Source organism: Leptodactylus fuscus, chromosome 8, assembly GCF_031893055.1.
Source record: "Leptodactylus fuscus isolate aLepFus1 chromosome 8, aLepFus1.hap2, whole genome shotgun sequence".
NCBI lineage: Eukaryota > Metazoa > Chordata > Amphibia > Anura > Leptodactylidae > Leptodactylus > Leptodactylus fuscus.
In genome coordinates this window covers 83,591,343-83,611,247 of record NC_134272.1, presented here as the reverse complement: position 1 = coordinate 83,611,247, position 19,905 = coordinate 83,591,343, and the positions used below count along the sequence as shown (strand labels likewise).

The window sequence follows — 19,905 nt, the reverse complement described above, 5'->3', positions numbered from 1 at the left end:
TGATAAAACTCAGGGGTGATCGGAGTGGGTGCAAAACACCAGGTGCTCTGTTGTACAGTCCCAGTCCCTTTCCTGCCAGAAGCAGATAGGCTCACTTGACTGTTGGGACCAGTCAATGGACCCAGTAGAGCACTGACCTGTACTGAAGTGAATAAGGTGCTTTGCTTGTGATAGAAGACTTACCCTCAGTCCCGGGGTGAACCTAGTCTTTGTGCCGCCTGAGGCGGACGTCAGAAAGCCACCCCCCCGGGAGGAGGGGGTAGAGCAGAGGGGGCAGAGCCGAGCAAAGGGGGTGGAGCCGAGCGGAGGGGGCGGAGCAGATGGGGCGGATCAGAGCAGAGGGGCAGAGCGGGCGTCATTAGCAGGAAGAAAGCAGACAGGGAGAGGACCTGCTCTCTGCTAAGCGTGAGGGGCGGCCGCTGGAGCAGCGCTGCATCCACAGGGCCGCCCCAATCCACCACTCGGTGACGGTGAGGCTAAGCCAGTCCAGGACAGCAAAAATGCCCCCCTCCCGGAGCCCCAGCATAGCGCCGCCTGAAGCGGTCACTTTAGGTCGCCTCATGAGAGGTGCGGCGCTGCATCAGTCTAAGCCTGTGTTCTTGTGCTTGTCTTCTGAACTCCATAGACTTCTATAGAGGTGAGTCATGTGACCTGAATTCTGTCTCAAGATAGATAGGATGTTCACAGTGAAGCCGGGACACCATGTGGCGTAAATGGCGTTAAAAAAAATGTGGCATTTTGCAGTCCCTGCATAGCAAATCTGATCCACACAGTGCGGCAAAATACGTGCAGCAGACACATAGCGATTTCCTGGACCGTTGTGGTCCAGGAATCGCATCATATCATTTATACCTATATAAGCATACAGCGGTTTCCCTATAGGTATAATGGAAGCAGAAAACCCGTTACAGCCCGCTATGTTGGGACTTATGCGGCGTTCACACTTGCACCCCTTTCCGCCATTTTAGTTTCCATTCTAATCCCTGGGAAAACTGCATAGGGAACGTTTAAAGCAAACCGTTTTCTTTGCATGGACACAAAGTTGGACATGCAAAAAACCCTGTTTTTTGCAAAGTTTGTTGGGAGCGGGAAAGAATTTTAAATAAGAAAAATTTAGATTGGCATCTGGTTCTTTCCAGCGGATTAAGAATTATTTTGAGCTAGAATATTCCTTTAATAAGTGACACAATTTTGGTGCTGGGATTATTATTGGTGGACCAGGACCTTCAGGCACAGTCACCCTGGCTGCTTGACCTTCCATACTGCGGCTAATCTTGTACATGAGACACGATAATAAACCAATGCCTATCTGTAAGTGTCTGAATGCAGAGAATCATGGATATAGCGTACAGTGAGAACATCTATTTGTGGGCTATACCAATATTCATGAGAATCTAGCCAAGGGAAGAAACCACATGAAATAGTTTAAACCGCATGAATATTAATAAAAAGCATTGAGTTACATCAGTGATGTTACAGATTCCTAGGAAATTAATAGGCTCCTCACAGGTTAATCCACATAATGGCGGCCACCACTGTGCTCCGGCACAACAATGTATCCCGAGTGCTATGCAAATACGTTAACTGCTAATTAGCTGGACGGAGAAGCCTGAGCTTCCTGATTCATGGAGCATGGTGTCTGCAGAAACAGGTGGAAGAACATTTGGGTTAGAGCAGAACTGCGATACTAAAGCGCACCTAACCTTCAACAAACTTTGCCTTAAGCTACTCTCACACAACCGAGCTTTGCGAATGTGCCAGATTTACCGACCTGAACACCATTGAGGAGACGACGCCTGGCATTAGAGTTATCTAGGATGCCAGGAGACCCTAGTTCCCTGCGGAATAGGATTCCCTCTCCTCGCATAGTCTTCAGGTCGGTAACTTTTTTAGACCCAACATTAAAGTTGCCGATTGACGGAAGCAAATAGAAGACATTTGCATTTGTTATTATTGACCACTATGTTAAAGGGATTTTCCAGGGCCCATTCACACGGGCACAGAGGGGGCGGATTATGGCGCATAATCCACGTCATAATCTGCCCCCTCACAATGGTGGTCTATGGAGAGGCTACTTTTTTCTGTGAGCAGCATGCTGCCGACTCCAGGGGGGGGGGGGTGAGTCGCGAGTCATGGCAGGTGACTTCCCGCGTCACTCTCGGTGCCAAGATCCGGCATACTTCCCCCTTGTGAACTTAGCCTAAAACTCAGAGGGGCCAGTGGTGGGGTAAAATACTCACTACTGCGTTCAAATGGACGTACCCCATTCTCTATGGTGCTAGCAGTGGCTGGACCCAAACAACAGAGGCTCAAGTGACTGCTTTGGTCAAGCACTGGCCTCATCGGCCAGTTGTTGGGCGCCATCGATGTCACCAGAACCCAACATGTGAACACTGAGACCAGTGACTAGCCGTGTCAACCACCTCGTCCTTTGCACTCTAATTCCAGTGAGGACATTGGGTTGGTGAATATAATTTCTTTTCATTACATCAGACATCTCTACCCAGCCTATCAAATAGTTTTTGGAATGTGATACAATACATGCCAACGCCACGAAGATTTTGCACTAACTCAGATTTAACCCCAGATGTCCCAGTGTTGCAAGTCAACCAATTCCAAACCTTGCACTCTATAATTTCACAGGTTCTTGTGCCATGTAGGGTGACCATATATCACATAACATATCGATCAGGACATGCCTTTAGAATAGTTCCTTTTTTTAGTTTTCTCAAATTCGGGAACAACTTTGAAAACAGCAATTTTAGAACTGTACATTCTATCCAAACAAAATGGACACATCCCATTGTCTTACGTTGCAGGCTGCAATTTCAGCTATATTCTTAAAGACATGTTATATTCTGGATGTAAAGTAAAGAAGAAAGTGTGGGGTTCTAATAAAAGTAGTAAGGACGTGACACTACTATATTATCTTGATGAGAACATACATATGCGAGTGCCAATTAAAACAAATATGGCTCCCTGGTGTCCTATTCTTCACAAGATGGATCAAGTCTACTATTAGTGTCTTCAGCGAGTACCCATGACACCGCGTCCTCTCTTCAACCAACTTTCAAAAGTTTCAAGATGAAAGCTATGATTATGTTCCCTAAGACAAAGGGCAAATGCAACTTTTTACTATAGCGCTACGCTGAGTCATTCTTTGTACACTTATATATTTGTAGATGACATCAGTCATTTTAGGGTTAATATTTATTTTTAAAAAATTTACAGAATTTCTAAAATATAAATTTCATTCTGTAGTAAAATGGTGGACGGGGTGGATATCTCACCTGGTGCCCTCAGCCAAGCAAGGGTAGTAGTAATCCAGAGGGGTATATGTTGCTTTAGTAGAACGTAGTCTGCTCTGTATTTAAGTGACATGGCCTGGATTTCTAGGACTGGAGGAGTCTTAGGGTCCTTTCACGCTTAGGAAAGTGGCGCTGATTCTGGCACGAAAATTTGTGTAAGAATCAGCGCTGAAAATAAGACTCCCATTGACTTCAATGGGTTCCGTTTTCCGCACGGAACACATTGATAATCAATGGGTTAAAAAGTCTCCATTGATTTCAACAAGTTCCGCGCGGAAAACGGAACCCACTGAACTCAATGGGAGTCTTTTTTTCAGCGCTGATTCTTACGCGAGTTATTGTGCCAGAATCAGCACCACTTTGCTCTGTGTGAACGAATCCTCATACTTCTGCTCAGTCCACTCCTGGCTTTGGTTCAAAAACCTCAGCAAAATTTGTAACAAGAAATGCTACTTTCCTACAACCTGGGGTGTCAGGCTTAGGCCGGGGCCCCACGGGCAGGAAACAACCGCAGCGTGAACGCATCGTGGTTCTTCCCACAGTGCTTGGAACAGAAAGTTCATGGAGTTTTCCTGTTACAATTATATCTATGGGGAAGCTGCCGGCATTTCCGTAGATATAATTGACATGCTGCAACGTTTTAGAAATCGCAACATGTCCACGCTGCGATTTTTCTGCAAAGTGGGGATGGGATTTCCAGGAATCCCATCCACTTTGCTTTGGCCTTAAACAGCAAATATCCAAATATTGTATGAAGAAAATTAGCTGAGCGTCGCTAAACGTTGCATGAATTGGCCCAATGTAACAAAAATGTTATAAAATATTCTGGATTATCAAACAGTCCTATAATAGATGTTGCAGATTTGTTGCAGAAATATTTAAGATTGTTCCATTCATCTGAATGGGTCTTGCAGAAAATTGACACCCCATTCCGGTGTAGGGAAATAATTTTGACTTGCAGAAATTTCTGCCACGTGCCAATGACTCGAGAAACATCAAGGAGAAAGCCAACAAAAATTGCCCAATCTGATTTTATAAAATTCCATATTGTAACTTCTGGACAATCTATTTTTTGGGGGGATCAACGGATTTCAGGACTCTCCTAATCCCAGAATCATCATTGCCATATTTTATTCTATTTTCGCTTCTATTTTGTTTTTGCCTCCCGTCACTTTGTTATGATCTACGTCCCGTCGCCTAATGACATCCATCAGCCGCGGCTCCGTTATAAATCAGCGCGTTATCCTGAGTAATTAAACAGCAATGCCCTTTATCATGGGAATTTTTTATGCCTACTACAGGAGGCCTACGTGAAGCCGCGGCAGCGATTATGATTTAGAGCCTTTGTGTTCATTTACGGAACGGAGAATAATATGGCGTGAAGGGTTATATAAGTGGAGACGCTCTTATAAACACATTCTGAAGGATTACTGCAGGTTTTTTTTTTTTGCACTGACTCACCATACATCCATTGAATTTTCAAGTGCCTCTGAAAGTGAAAGATTGTATCGCCTCCGGTAACTGTGAGCAGGCAATTCAGCGGCGGTTATTTGCTCAGTAACATAGTTAGGAGCTCCATAGGTGTTTAGAATAGTGCCAGTTAAGCTGTGGTGGTATTAATTGAGAACGAAACAATGTTGGCCAACATATCAGGGGTGTCCACTAGCCTTTTAAATTGTATAATAGGATCTTTGACATCCAACTGAAAAATCAGAGAAAACACGCAGCGAAAACCTTGATTTAACATCTCATTAACATTTAATTGGAAAAAAAAAAAAAGACATTTCCAAACTAATAGGAATAGTTTAAACAGTCACTAATGAAAGAGATGAGCCGAGCCTCTTTCTCTTCACCGGTGTCTCTTACTTACTGAGCCCTATCAATAAGAATTAATGTAGGCTTTGTAAATGACTGAAAGGGGGGAAAAAAAAAATCATTTTTTTTTTTTTTTTTAACCAATTCAGGATCCAGCCATTTTTCCTGATTCACCACCAGCCAATTTTTTATTTTTAATTTTTTTGAGTTTTTTTCGTACATGCAATTTTAAGGGCTGCAACTTTTTTTTTTTCTTCTTCTTCTTTCTGCGGAAATGCAACTGTTTTATTGCAGATTTTGCTTGAGCCAAAGCCGGGAGTGGCTACAAAAGGAATGGGAGGTATACAGGGATTTTTTAAACTTCTCCTTTCTACTCAATTCACTACTTGCTTTGGCTCAAAAAATTGCAACAAAATCTGCAACAACAAAAAAAGCTGCGTTTCTGCAATGTGGGGCTTTAGCCTAAGGCCCCACGGGACGATCCGCAGCTCTAAAGCGGGAAAAACCATGGCAGGAATGCACTGCAGTTCTTCCCGCAGCGCTTTAAACAGAAAGTTTGCAGTTTTCCTCTGCGGACTTTCTGTTACCATTATAGCTACGGGGACGCCGCCGGTGTTTCCATAGATATAATTGACATGCTGCGATTTCCAAAACCGGAACTGTTTTGGAAATCACAGGGTGTCCGCGCTGCGATTTCTTCCGCAAAGTGGGGATGGGATTCGCATGAATCCCATCCACTTTGCAGATACTGTATAACACCACGAACAAGTCACGTGGGGCCACGGCCTTAAACAGAAAGGTTGCAAAGTTTTTTTCTGTTACCATTATATCTATGGGGAAGCCGTCGGTGTTTCCGTAGATATAATTGACATGCTGCAATTTTCAAAACCGCAATGGTTTTGGAAACGGCAGCGTGTCCGCTCTGCAATTTTTTCCACAAAGTGGGATTGGCATGAATCTCATGCACTTGGCAAATACTGTAAAATGCTGCGATTTTTACAGTGACCTAAGGCTGAGGCCCCACGTTGCGGCAACGTAGCTTTTTTTGTTGCAGATTTTGTTGTGTTTTTTAAGCCAAAGCCAAGAATGACTACAAAGGGAATGGAAAATATATAGGAAGTTCTTAGACTTCTATCTTCTACTCAATCCACTCCTGGCTTTGGCTCAAAAAAGGCAACAAAATCTGCAACAAAAAAGCTACATTTCTGCAACTTGGGGCGTGAGTTAAATCTGGAATGAGTTAAAAAATATTATTAGCTAATAAAATTTTAAATACTTTTTAAATTATATTTTACTTTTTAAATAAAAATAATAAAAAATGTATTTTTTTTAAAAAAAAATGCATGCATGTAGAGCAGGCTACAATAATACATCATGCTACTCGTTTAATAAAAATATATCTAAATAATCAAATCTAAATAAAAAATCTCAAGCGTGCTACTCAATGGGTGAGAATATTAATCCCACACTTATACGTGTGACTTCATAGCCACAAAGAGATCACTTCAAAGAGCCCAAATCATTAGCTCATAGGCAGCGTAAGACCCCTCTCCTCCTGCAAGACCACAACAAACACCCTGTCCTCCACCAAATGAACTCATCAAACCACAGCCCAGATGTTTAGTAAAGTAATAGCAGAATATTCTGTTGCTGCGTCGGATAAATATAGATAAAATAAAAGGCATTGAAATGAAAATTAAAAAAAAAAAAACTCAAAAATTTGCAGTTAAAAAATAGGTTCATCTAATTGTTTTGGAAATGTTAAAATTGGTAGCTTATACGGGGTCGGTATATCCTTCAGGGTCCGCACATCTCAATATAAATCTATGGCAGGTTCTTACAGGAACAGATCTCTGCGTGTTTTATGACCCTGCCCCTCCTCATTTGAAGAAATTGGTGTATGAGGTCAAAACTTAAAGGGATCCTATCATTAAAACTCAATTCTATCTGCCTACCACGTAGGAATAACCTTAAGAAAGGCCATTCTTCTCCTACCTTTAGATGTCTTCTCCGCGCCTCCGTTTGGTATATAATCCGGTTTGTAAATGAGTTCCATCGCAGCACTGGGGGCGGTCCCCAGTTCTCAAACAGCACTGGGGGGCATCCCCAATGCTGCAAGAGAACTCTTCAGCGCCACCTCCATCTTCTTCGCGTCTTCTTAAGGCGTTGGCTTCAAACTTCTAGGCCTCGGGCCTAAGGCAAAGTCGACTGCACATGCCCACCGACCACAAGGAAATGGCCACTTACACAGTACAGAACGGTGGCCCGGAGAAGACATCTAAAGGTAGGAGAAGAAAAGCCTTTCTTAAGGTTATTCCTACATGGTAGGCAGAAAAAAATGAGTTTTAATGATAGGATCCCTTTAAGAATTCACAATTTTTGACTTTGAGGCCACATGTTGCAAAAACGCAGCTGTTTTTGTTGCAGATTTCTCCGCAGTTTTTGGAGCCAAAGCCAAGAGTGGATTGAGCAGAAGGTAGAAGTATAAGAACTTACTAGATATTCCCCATTCCTGTTGTAACCATTTATGGTTTTGGCTCAAAAAACCACAACGAAATCATCTGGTAACAATTCATCTCGTAATAGAAAATGACACAATAAAATATAAATATACTTTATATTCTACACAAGTTTTGCAGCTTCTCAGAGGTCGAGGGTGATTCAACTTTTGCCAGTTAATTTCCAGAATAAAATCCAGGCCTTGTGCGACTAATTATTATGATGATACCTATTGATGAAGGGATTGTAGCCAGATGTAACAGAGACAAGTAAATCATCAATTTGGTTGGATTTTGGTAGCGAATTGTATCATATCTAGTACCAACGGCATCGCCAATTCCTTACCCAGTAGAATGCAAGGTACATGGGTTTTGACAATCCCTTCTTTTATCAAGGAGCCATCCAATATGTCTAGAGGAAATAAGGTTTTACCATAATCATAGCCAAGGATTCTTTACCGTAAGAGCGGAGACATTATGGAACCCATTGCCCAGAATGTGGTGTTGGCCAATAACTTGTAAAATCAAGATGGGACTGGATGCCTTTTTGGAAAGTAGACTAGAATGTTTGAGATAGGACGTTGATCCAGGGACTTAGTCCAATTGCCATATTTGAAGGTGAGAAGGAATATTTGACTAAAAGTGGGGAAATTGGCCTCAATGCCATGGGGTGGCTCTCCTCTGGATCATCTTGGTGGGTTTATAGGTTGCACAGAATGGACTCTACCTTCAACTACTATATTACCATATTACATGGGTAGTACCAAGGTTCACCATACAGTACCTGCTATCATGATGAACCTACATTGTAGCAATTGGGTAAAGAAACATTTGTAGCAGTGCTAAACTTGTTATATAACAGTTTCCTTTGTTGACTGTAGCTCAGTGAGTCAATATACCGTAGTTTAGCAGATTTGGCTGCAGTCCCGTAGAAAACCACATAAAACATGCAATACTGCCATGAGTACCAAATAAAAAACTCTGCTCTACTACATCAAACAAACTCAGCCTGACATCTGCAGCTTATTATTTCAATAAGTCAACCTTAAAGAGGACCTTTCACCACCATCATCAACTCCAATATTTCACATCTTTCAATAGACGCTGCTCCACGGATTCCGGACAGTTAGAATTTTTTCTCTAATCCTTATCGATCCCAAACAATCATCTATTTGTTTCAATGGTCAATATGTTACTAAGGCTTGCTACTGTCCAATGGGTTGTCTTCTCCAACCTAGGAACGAACATATCAGGGACTCGGGAATGTTGGGGGCTAGAGGAAAAGATCTCAATGTCACCAGAATAAGTGATTGTAAATTGGAGTTGGTGGAGGTGCTCCTGAAAAGTGGGGGCTTCGTTGTTCCACGAAATCTAAAGACAACTAACTCTGATCTGAAGGTGGTCATATACATTAGGCCAATACTGAGCAATTTCAGCAGGACCCACTGGGTATCTTATGTGAATAGGTGTCTTGACTCTACCTTGATGGCACATGTGGAGTAAAAGAAAAGTTGGGCAAGTTGATCTTTTTGGGAGATATATGGTGCTGGTTCCAGGACTCCATAACACCATATCTATCTATCTATCTATCTATCTATCTATCTATCTCCTATCTATCTATCTATCTATCTATCTATCTATCAATCTATCTATCTATCTATCTCCTATCTATCTATCTATCTATCTCCTATCTATCTATCTATCTATCTATCTATCTATCTCCTATCTATCTATCTATCTATCTATCTATCTATCTCATATCTATCTATCTATCTATCTATCTATCTATCTATCTATCTATCTATCATCTATCTATCTACCATCTATCTATCTATCTATCTATCTATCCAACCATCTATCTTCCTTCCTATCTATCTATCTATCTATCTATCTATCTATCTATCTATCTATCTATCTCCTATCTATCTATCTATCTATCTATCTATCTATCTTCCTATCTATCTATCTATCTATCTATCTATCTATCTATCTCCTATCTATCTATCTATCTATCTATCTCCTATCTATCTATCTATCTATCTCCTATCTATCTATCTATCTATCTATCTATCTATCTATCAATCTATCTCCTATCTATCTCCTATCTATCTATCTATCTATCTATCTATCTCCTATCTATCTATCCATCCATCCATCTATCTATCTATCTATCTCCTATCTATCTATCTATCTATCTATCTATCTATCTATCTCATATCTATCTATCTATCTATCTATCTATCTATCTATCTATCATCTATCTATCTACCATCTATCTATCTATCTATCTATCTATCCAACCATCTATCTTCCTTCCTATCTATCTATCTATCTATCTCCTATCTATCTATCTATCTATCTATCTATCTATCTTCCTATCTATCTATCTATCTATCTATCTCCTATCTATCTATCTATCTATCTATCTATCTATCTATCTATCGCCTATCTATCTATCTATCTATCTATCTATCTATCTTCCTATCTATCTATCTATCTATCTATCTATCTATCTATCTATCTATCTATCATCTGTCTGTCTATCTACTGTACTTGATATATATTTGCATGTCACAATTTTGTACGGAACAGATGTCATGATTAACCAGAGTTCTTAACCAAACCAGTTTCGGGTGGACCATTCTTTTTGGGTACCTTCTGTAGAATAAGTGCCTTCCCCCTACCAGTTATTATATGGAGTCGTACCCTGGCTCACCCTGCACTTATAGCTGGGTCTGTTATCTATGTTCCTTGCGTCTCCCATGTCCTCCAAAAAGCAATACATTTTGACCATAGAATTGTAAATAGAATCTAATACAATCCCGTTCTTATTCTATATCTTATCTCATTTATTAGATATTAATGTTCAGATCGTTTTGCTTCTTTTTTCCCTTTTTTCGCATTTCTTTGTTCATTCTGTTGTAAACTGAAGGTGTCACTGTTGTTACTGTTCTTGATAAAGAGGATGAGTCTGCGTCTGGCGTTCCTTCGTAGGACTCACTTCATGGAACTTCTGAATATAATCCTGAGTATTATTGAAATTTTTAAACTAAAGAAAATTGAATTCATTGCTCATTTCTATGTCATATTACGCATCCGATAGAGCCGATACAGTAGCGATGATCTTATGTACTGTCTGCCAGTCACATGTGCAGCCGGAGCATGAATGATCCAGTGTGTATATCCTACTGTATACATCCACCCTATAGTAAGCATCATATACATCATACAAAACAATGAACATAATGATTGTTTACAAAACATCATTAAGAATTCCATCAATTTCATATTTCAATATTGTTTTTTCCCCCAATTATTGGTCTTTGCTTGGCTGAGCTGCAGTTGACATCCCAGTGGATAAAGCCCCTCAACTTCAATGACACGTCGCTTTTCAGCGTGCTGTGAAACAATAGATATCCGCATTAGCACTAATTAACTAATATGGTTGCCTATAGCTAGGAAAGGGGAACTGGGATAATTGAGTGAAAGGAGCGAGTGATATCACCCAGTGAGACCTGATGTCTACACTGGACCAGGACACAGAGGGATTCTGCAAACTCCAAAAAAAATGACTTTTCTTTGAAAGCCGTAGACTGCGATTTCTCAGGAATGGTGCGGTGATGTGTTGGCGGTAATTCAGATCGGTCAGTACATTTGTGCAATGTACTTAATGCAATTTAATACAAGGTATTTCATGGGGTTCCCGTTCTCAAATCTCATTGGGACCAGTTCCTAAAGGGAAGGGATGAACTTGGTGCAGGAAGATCCTTGCAAACTTGCCATTGATAGTCGTCTGTACCCCGGATTTTTGCAACCATATGGATTGAAATTCTGAATCTAATGCCCATCGAAGAAAGAAAAGTTTACTGTTTGTCCATAGTCAAATAAAGCAGCCAAACTTATGCCGACATATTGTATGTTTAGCAACTACAACAAGTCTTAAGTATATGACAAACGTGGCAACTAAATGTAGCAGTTTTTTAACTGGTCAGTGTATCCTCGCCTTCTCCTATTCAGGTTCATTGTCATGAGCACAAGCATCCAAAAACGGACACATGGATTGTCACCAAGGTTCAGAACATGGGGGCAGCCATCTTGCCTGCTCTTTTAACAGCATTTAGTGATGTGCTTTACAGCAGTCTCATGGCCATAGACAGAACTAGACTGGAGCCAGATCATTGACGAGCGTTTTCTAGACAATTTCTGTGGAGGGAGGCAGAATAGCTAAACTGTGACGTCATCTAGTAATAATTAGAGATGAGCGAACACTATTCGAAACAGCACGCTCCCATAGAAATGAATGGACCTAGCGGGGCGGGGGGTTAAGCAGCCGGCCGCCAGCAAAGTCTGGGTGCCGGCCGCTTCCATTCATCTCTACGGGAGCGTGCTATTCGAAACGGCTGTTTCGAATAGTGTTCGCTCATCTCTAATGTCTAAGATGTAAATGAGGTGTGTGCTGCAAAGAAATTCCCAACAGATTTTGCAACTGACAGTCTATTATTAGGCTTAGTAGCCAGTGTAAAAATCATAGGCTCTATTATTTTTGTTTAATATAGATAGTAACATGAAAAATTAAAAATAAAATCCATAAAAAATCTTAATCTGTTAAAAATTTAGTTTAAAAAAAATAGGTCATTTTTGGTGAATCGACCTTTTTAACGGCTTTTGTTGTGTTCTGTGAAATTTTTCAGTGTCAAATTGACCTTACATCTATAGGTATACGAGGTATGTACATGTTATTAGTTAATCGTTACATCGTAACCCTGAGATTCCATAGTGGGGTAGTAAGGGTCTTTTTCCTGGTTCCACTTATTGCGGTAGAATTAGGGATGAAGTTACCTTTAATACACATGACCTCTTGTCTGCATTGTATGGAGGTAAGAAAAGTTAACATTTTGGTAAAATGTTAGAAAAATAAGAAGATGTGAGATGAATTACGGTATGTTACTACAGTCACTACTAATATGCAGCAGATTTGGGGATCCCTGGGATGAGTAGGTTGGGGTTTACTGCTCGTCTAGGTGAGATACAAATAGATACCAATACAGCATGCTATATTCTATTTGTATAAAGATTATTAAGTGAGAATTTTTTATTAAAATTTGACTTTTTAGAAATATAATACTACATAACCATACCATCCATCATACAGAAAACAGGAATACAATGTAGGACACGACAGATACAAAGTAACAGCTCTTACGTCAGACAGTTCTATTTACAGAAAAAAAACAAAAAAAACTTTTTCCCCCCTTTCATTTTTGGCGCCCTACATTCAGTTTAATAAAAATTCAAGCTAAATAAAACCGCCTATTTACGCCCGAAGTCCGACGTGTACTAAGAAGGGCTTTCAAAAGCAATTTAAGCGACGCCGACCATGATTGAAATCCGAGCTGACACTTCTGTGATGTCTCACATTCATGCACATTTGTTTTCCTGATATTTATGTAGCTCACCCAAGTACGGTCACACGGCGCGGAGCGCGGCGCCCCAGCCTCTACCGCATTTCAATGCTCCACTATTTGCTCTTGTTGTCAGTTATAGATCATTTACGTCTATGATCACAAATTGGTCAATCACAAGCTCAGACTCAAAAGCTAACAGCTTCCACTGAAGTCTTCCCCCAAGGGTGTTGAAATTTTCCTAGTACAAAGTGCAAATATGCTTTAGTGAACCGTTCCAAGGCTCATTTATCAGAGAAAACAGTAGAGTCAATATATAAAAGTAAGCGAAAGGAATCTAAACACTAAAGGGAGGGAAAAAAAAAAAAGTAGAAAAAAAAGAAAAGGATTTAGCAGCCAAAAAGCTACGGAGCGGCTTTGACTGATACAAAGTGAATTACCATATGTAATTAAGAAGTGGAGGCTTTTTAACTGTAGAGAGCAGTAGCAGCCTTCAGAAGCCGCCTCACCCCGGCACATTGAAGAAGGAGAGCCGCACTTCACACGCATAGAGCAATGCCTCCTGCTTAGAATCCTTTACATTGCATTGTCCCTCTTCACATCCCCTTTAACTCTTTTCAGCCTGGTCCATTCCTATTATATGCTCCCTCCGTTAAATGCAAAGGGTTAATTCCAAAGCGTTACGTAAAGGAACATTCCCATATTTTTTTTTTTTTTCCTCCGGCCTTGGTGTTAGTGAAGGTGATCTTCATATCGGTGGATGGGTTTGTAAGTTATCTACTTCTATCAGGTCCTTAGCTGTGTCATGTGACTGGCATTAGGACTCTCCAATTGACACAATGGGAGAGATTTATGAAGACAATAGTTCATATCTACTGGGACAGGATGAAGCGACACTCAGAAGTAGAGTCCAGACCCAATCACATCGGGCGGGTTCACATCTGCAACCGGTCTCCACTTTGTAGGTTTCCATCTTCTGCCTGAGAAACTGGACAGGAGACGGAAACCCGGCAGTCAGTGTCTGCCCCTGAGTGCCTTACACAAAGTCCGATTGTGTCCGATTAAAAGCAATTTGCCGAGGTTTCGCCGCGAGAGGCAGAAGACTCTCACGGGCGCACACTTTGCAAACTTATTCAAGTGAATGGGTTTGAAAACTGTTTACTGGTTTCCGTCTCCTGCAAGGAGTACTACACACTCTCAGGTCAGGCACTGTTACTGCAGTTGAGGTCACCAATGCAGTAATGTGTCACCAGACAATGACCTAGTTGTAATCAAGTCTTATATATATATATATATATATATATATATATATATATATATATGTATTTATTTTTATTACCCATATTTAAAAAAAAAAAAAAATCATAAAAATTCTGCAGTTCTGACTCTGGCTACTAAGCCAAATAACATACAGAAGTTTTCTGTAGGAGATTTTTTTGCAGCAATCACCTCCCTTACAGCACACTGATGATCACAGTGATCATGTCTATGTAGATAAGACACAGATTCCACCCCTCACATTAGGTGATGTCATCTTTTATCTACTCCCTTCACACAGAGCAGGCCTAGAAAACTCTCCCATACAAGTCTATAGGGTCTGCTCCAGACTATTGTGTCTATGGCCTGTGGTCTATCTCCAGGAAACAGGAAATCGCAAGCTTAGTGGCAAGAGTTGGAATTGCAAGATTTTTTTGTAAATATAGAAAAAAAAAAATCACCAAAGAAATCTTAAAAATTAATGTTTAATATGAAAAACTTGATTTAAGCAATTGTTCATTGCCTGACGTCACTTTCTTTTTAACCTCTTTACTGCCTTACTACTTCCAGGTCTATTACTGTGAATGCTTTTAATACTCAAGGGATGTTACCCTTAACCCCTTCACTATCCTAAAAAATAAAGCAAAGGGTTCTATTATGTATCAGACATAATGATTAGAGATGAGCGAATAGTATTCGAAACTGCGGTTTCGAATACCTCGCTCCATAGGAACGAATGAGAGCGGCCGGCACACAGCTGGCGCTGGCTGCCGGCGCTTAACCCCTAGTCGTTCGCCCGCTCCCAATCATTCCTATGGGAGCAAGGTATTCAAAGCTATGTTTCGAATACTTGATACTTGTTAAAATGTGCCAAAATTCTATTTGCCCTCGAGCTAATAAAGGGGGCCCATCGCTGTTGTACGGGGGGGGGGGGGGGGGGCCTCAATTGTCTGTGTCCCGCCATTGTGAGTAAATCTGTGAGCCAATCTTAATCTACAGTAACCATATCCTAATATAATCTGCCATGTCCGAGACACTAAGTAGAGAAACAAACAGAGTAGTGTAGCCGGTGACGCCCCGTGTGACCCTGATGAATCCGCAGATCATGGGGTCTGCTCAGACATAAAAACAACTTACGAGCCAACTTTCTGTCGCAACTTTTTTTTTAAGAAAAAAAGTTTTTGAAACAAATATAGAAGTGACGTTCCTTCAATCCAGATGCCAAGGACCAGGGCAGTGAAGACCTGGCAGCAGCCGAGCCTCACGGATGAGCATGGGGCCGCTGCTGCCTGTTACTTCTGTACGGTCTACTGGCACGAGCCATTTCACAGTATAGAATGTTTGTGTATTAACATATTTTTCCGCGGCGTGCTCGGTTTCCAGTATTACTACATTTGTGTTAATTTTAGCACTTAAAATATGGACTGACAGAGCTGCGATGTGACGGTACAATTAGGAGCCAAATTGAAAAGATAAAAATAGCGATGCGCAGCTAATCTGCGAGGAAGAGAAGAGCGGCCGTCTATACGTTACAAAAGGTTTTATGTATCGATAGATAACCGCGACGCTCTATGGAAGTCGCCTGCAATCCTTCGCATATCTGGGATTTTATTTTTCGTTACTTTTGTGATTATGACTATCATTATCGCATTTTATCCGGAAACGCTTAAGGGTTTGTTTGCTAAAGTGCGCGGGGCTGAGGTCGAGGACATGACGCTCCCAGGATTTGTAAAGAGGACCAGACACCTTTTTTTTTTTTTTTTTTCCAAATTAAAAACACCTATAGACGTAACTCTTTTTAACCACATCCTGACCGGCCCGTTTTCCCTGGACATATTTTTTGGGGGGATTTTCTTGTACCTGAAGTTTTTTTGTTTTTTTTTTTCATTTGAATTATTCCAATAATTTTTGTGTTTTTTTTTTTTTTTAGGTTCCATGTAACATTGTGTCCTTTGTGCCATGTTTTTCACAACTAGCATGCTGACCAATTATTTTCCATGGCCCCATATAGCCACCTATTTATTATCAAGGGTCAAAGGTCTGTGTAATGGGCCAAGAGGGCAAAACTCAGGACAAGTCCTGTTCCAGTCCATTTTGCGGTCCGGACTCCCTGAAGGAAATGTATGCATTGTCCGGCCCCTGGCAGATCTCATGCACGCTGTGCTTGGAGGAGGCTGCATCATGGTGGCTTTCGTGGCTGTATACACATCAGTCACTGAGCCCTGTGTATACAGTAATCAAGAAAGCAGAGACAGTAATAAACCAGTAATAAACCATCCCTGCCTTCTCTCTGATATGTCCGGCTGTTGTAACCTGCTCCCCATTCTTGCAGCTGAGCAACTCTATGCAGTTTCTAAGTCTGCAAGGCCACGCAGGCACATCCTTGCAGAGTCGATTGCCAACCACGCGGACTAATATTGTCAACAGGAAGTCGGCAAGCAGATACCATGACTTTTTTCAATTGCCCTTGATGGCTTTTGTGATGTGTTATTGTGCTGAATGTCATCAGCTGTGATATATAAGGGGTTACCACCATAGGGAGCGTGCGCCAGGCAGAGTACATTGGGAAGGGCGCAGATCTTGCAAATATCAGGATGTCATTTCCAATGCACTTGGGCAACTTTTTCAAAAAGAATCTCATTTAGTTTAATTTAAAGACCGTACTTACTAAGCCCAAAACAGATCTTGTCTTAGGATAGGAAAACCTATCGAGGGACAATAGTATCCAGGGGTACAGAGACCCTGGATATAAGTTCATCAGTATTACAAACTGTACATGGTTGGTGCAGGGTCCTGTTACAAATGATTGCAATGAAACAAAGAAGCTTCTTCCTCTCCGACTTGCCGGGGACTCCCACCAGTAAAATGTTCTAGAGTTTAAGTTCTAATAGCATGTGAATAGAGATTAGCAAACTGGTTCAGATTAGACCAGATTAGACCCAACATTTGCAAACGTTTTGGGTTTGTCCAAATTTTGATATCGAGGTTCCATCACCTGCAATCTAGAAGTGAAATAAATTTATTGTGTGGTCTCTCCGTTCCCCATTGAATTATAGGTGGAGGCCAAGGGAACGTGTAAAAAATAAAAATAAAAAGTTATCCTGTCCTTCCCTCACCTCTTGTGGACATCCTTGTGGCTTCCGGAGTGCACTCTGGATCCTCCTATGACCTCCTGGGTGACATCATACACCACGTACATAGTGTCATGAGGTTGGTGACCGTTGAGGCCCAATCACGTCTCAGAGGTAACCCCAGAGCACATGGCATCCTCCAGGAGGTCATAAGAGGCCAGAAGGGAACCCAGAATAAGCTCTGTAGGCTGCAACATGAAAGAAGGTGAATATAACTGGTTAGTATTTTTCCAAACCTTCCCTTGGCCTCCACCTATTATCCACTGGGGTATGAAGAATCCCCAAAGTACAAGAATTTCACCTCCAGTTTGTGATGAATTATTTACGCTGAAACAATTCTTTGGGCTGAATCATTGGAACCCAAAACTAAATGAATATTCAGAGGTTGGTCCATCCCTACATGTGGACTTCAGAGAGTCCATGATATATCTACTTGTCTATATCTATGGGTTAAAAGGAATACAACCTACAGTTCTCTAACCTACAGGAAAGTAAATTTCTGGACTAGAAGCTTCTAGATTTCGGATGAAAGGAATGTCCTGCTATGATGTCATTGTTTATCTGACGTTCAGATTCCTTTTGTACGTCTTTCACCTCTGATTTGCGCAGTTTCCACCCTCGATTTAGTGCCACGACTGTAAAGAAAATTGCATTGATTTTCAAAGTGAAGGCTCCTTGTGCTTGTTAGTCTGAGAGTAAAGGAATTCCCAAGGAGCCGCCATGTTTGCTTTACATAAATAATCTCTCGTCGGTCCACTTGCTTACAATAAAATTCTCTCCTCAGATCACAACAGAATCAGGAAATGAGTTCCTTCTACAGTCGGACGCAGACGTTACCGTACAGGAATGGTTCTGTGCGATCCGAAACACAATTGACAGCTTGGTATGTGTTACTTTGTTACCTTTTCGAGAAAACTTTTCAGAAGTGCGGCGTGTTTATACAGTATGGTGGATGGTGAAATGACAGATATGCAGACAAAAACAAACAGCCAGGGCCGTCAATAATGAAATAATTACAGCTTGATTATTTGGAGAATTAGTCATTTGCTTTGACGTCCTGGGAAGGTTACGTTCTCTAGGTGACAGCTCCGTAACATTCGCAGCACAAAAAAAACTTCTGTTCTCTCATTTGCATGCCATGCTTTGTTTCGTGCACAGAGAACATTACATGGAAGGGGGAGCAGAGATTGGCAAACTTCACTTTATATGGAATTATTGGATCTATGTTTATTAATAAATGAACGTTCTTGGTAGAATCTGCTATATATGAGGATGAGGACCAGATCTAGTGCTGGAGGAAGGTGAAGGGCCATCGTGTACAATGATGTCACAGTGTAGAGATAATAGACACAGAGTGATGTCACAGTACAGGGATAATACACACAGTGATGTCACAGTGTAGAGATAATAGACACAGTGATGTCACAGTACAGGGATAATACACACAGTGATGTCACAGTGTAGAGATAATAGACACAGAGTGATGTCACAGTACAGGGATAATACACACAGTGATGTCACAGTACAGAGATAATACACACAGTGATGTCACAGTACAGAGATAATACACACAGTGATGTCACAGTACAGAGATAATACACACAGTGATGTCACAGTACAGAGATAATACACACAGTGATGTCACAGTACAGGGATAATACACACAGTGATGTCACAGTACAGGGATAATACACACAGTGATGTCACAGTACAGGGATAATACACACAGTGATGTCACAGTACAGGGATAATACACACAGTGATGTCACAGTACAGGGATAATACACACAGTGATGTCACAGTACAGAGATAATACACACAGTGATGTCACAGTACAGAGATAATACACACAGTGATGTCACAGTACAGAGATAATACACACAGTGATGTCACAGTACAGGATAATACACACAGTGATGTCACAGTACAGAGATAATACACACAGTGATGTCACAGTACAGGATAATACACACAGTGATGTCACAGTACAGAGATAATACACACAGTGATGTCACAGTACAGAGATAATACACACAGGGATGTCACAGTACAGAGATAATACACACAGTGATGTCACAGTACAGAGATAATACACACAGTGATGTCACAGTACAGGGATAATACACACAGTGATGTCACAGTACAGAGATAATACACACAGTGATGTCACAGTACAGGGATAATACACACAGTGATGTCACAGTACAGGGATAATACACACAGTGATGTCACAGTACTGAGATAATACACACAGTGATGTCACAGTACAGAGATAATACACACAGTGATGTCACAGTACAGAGATAATACACACAGTGATGTCACAGTACAGGGATAATACACACAGTGATGTCACAGTACAGGGATAATACACACAGTGATGTCACAGTACATGGATAATACACACAGTGATGTCACAGTACAGGGATAATACACACAGTGATGTCACAGTACAGAGATAATACACACAGTGATGTCACAGTACTGAGATAAT

General features: G+C 41.1%; 1 protein-coding gene across 1 annotated transcript in view; it reads left to right on the top strand.

Annotated features, from left to right (window-relative positions):
• Positions 1-19,905, top strand: part of ARHGAP15 (Rho GTPase activating protein 15) — a 381,433-nt gene that overhangs the window by 174,354 nt on the left and 187,174 nt on the right. The window contains exon 7 of the mRNA XM_075284535.1: positions 18,196-18,294. Coding sequence (XP_075140636.1) covers positions 18,196-18,294 — 99 coding nt within the window. The remainder of the gene's footprint in view (positions 1-18,195; positions 18,295-19,905) is intronic.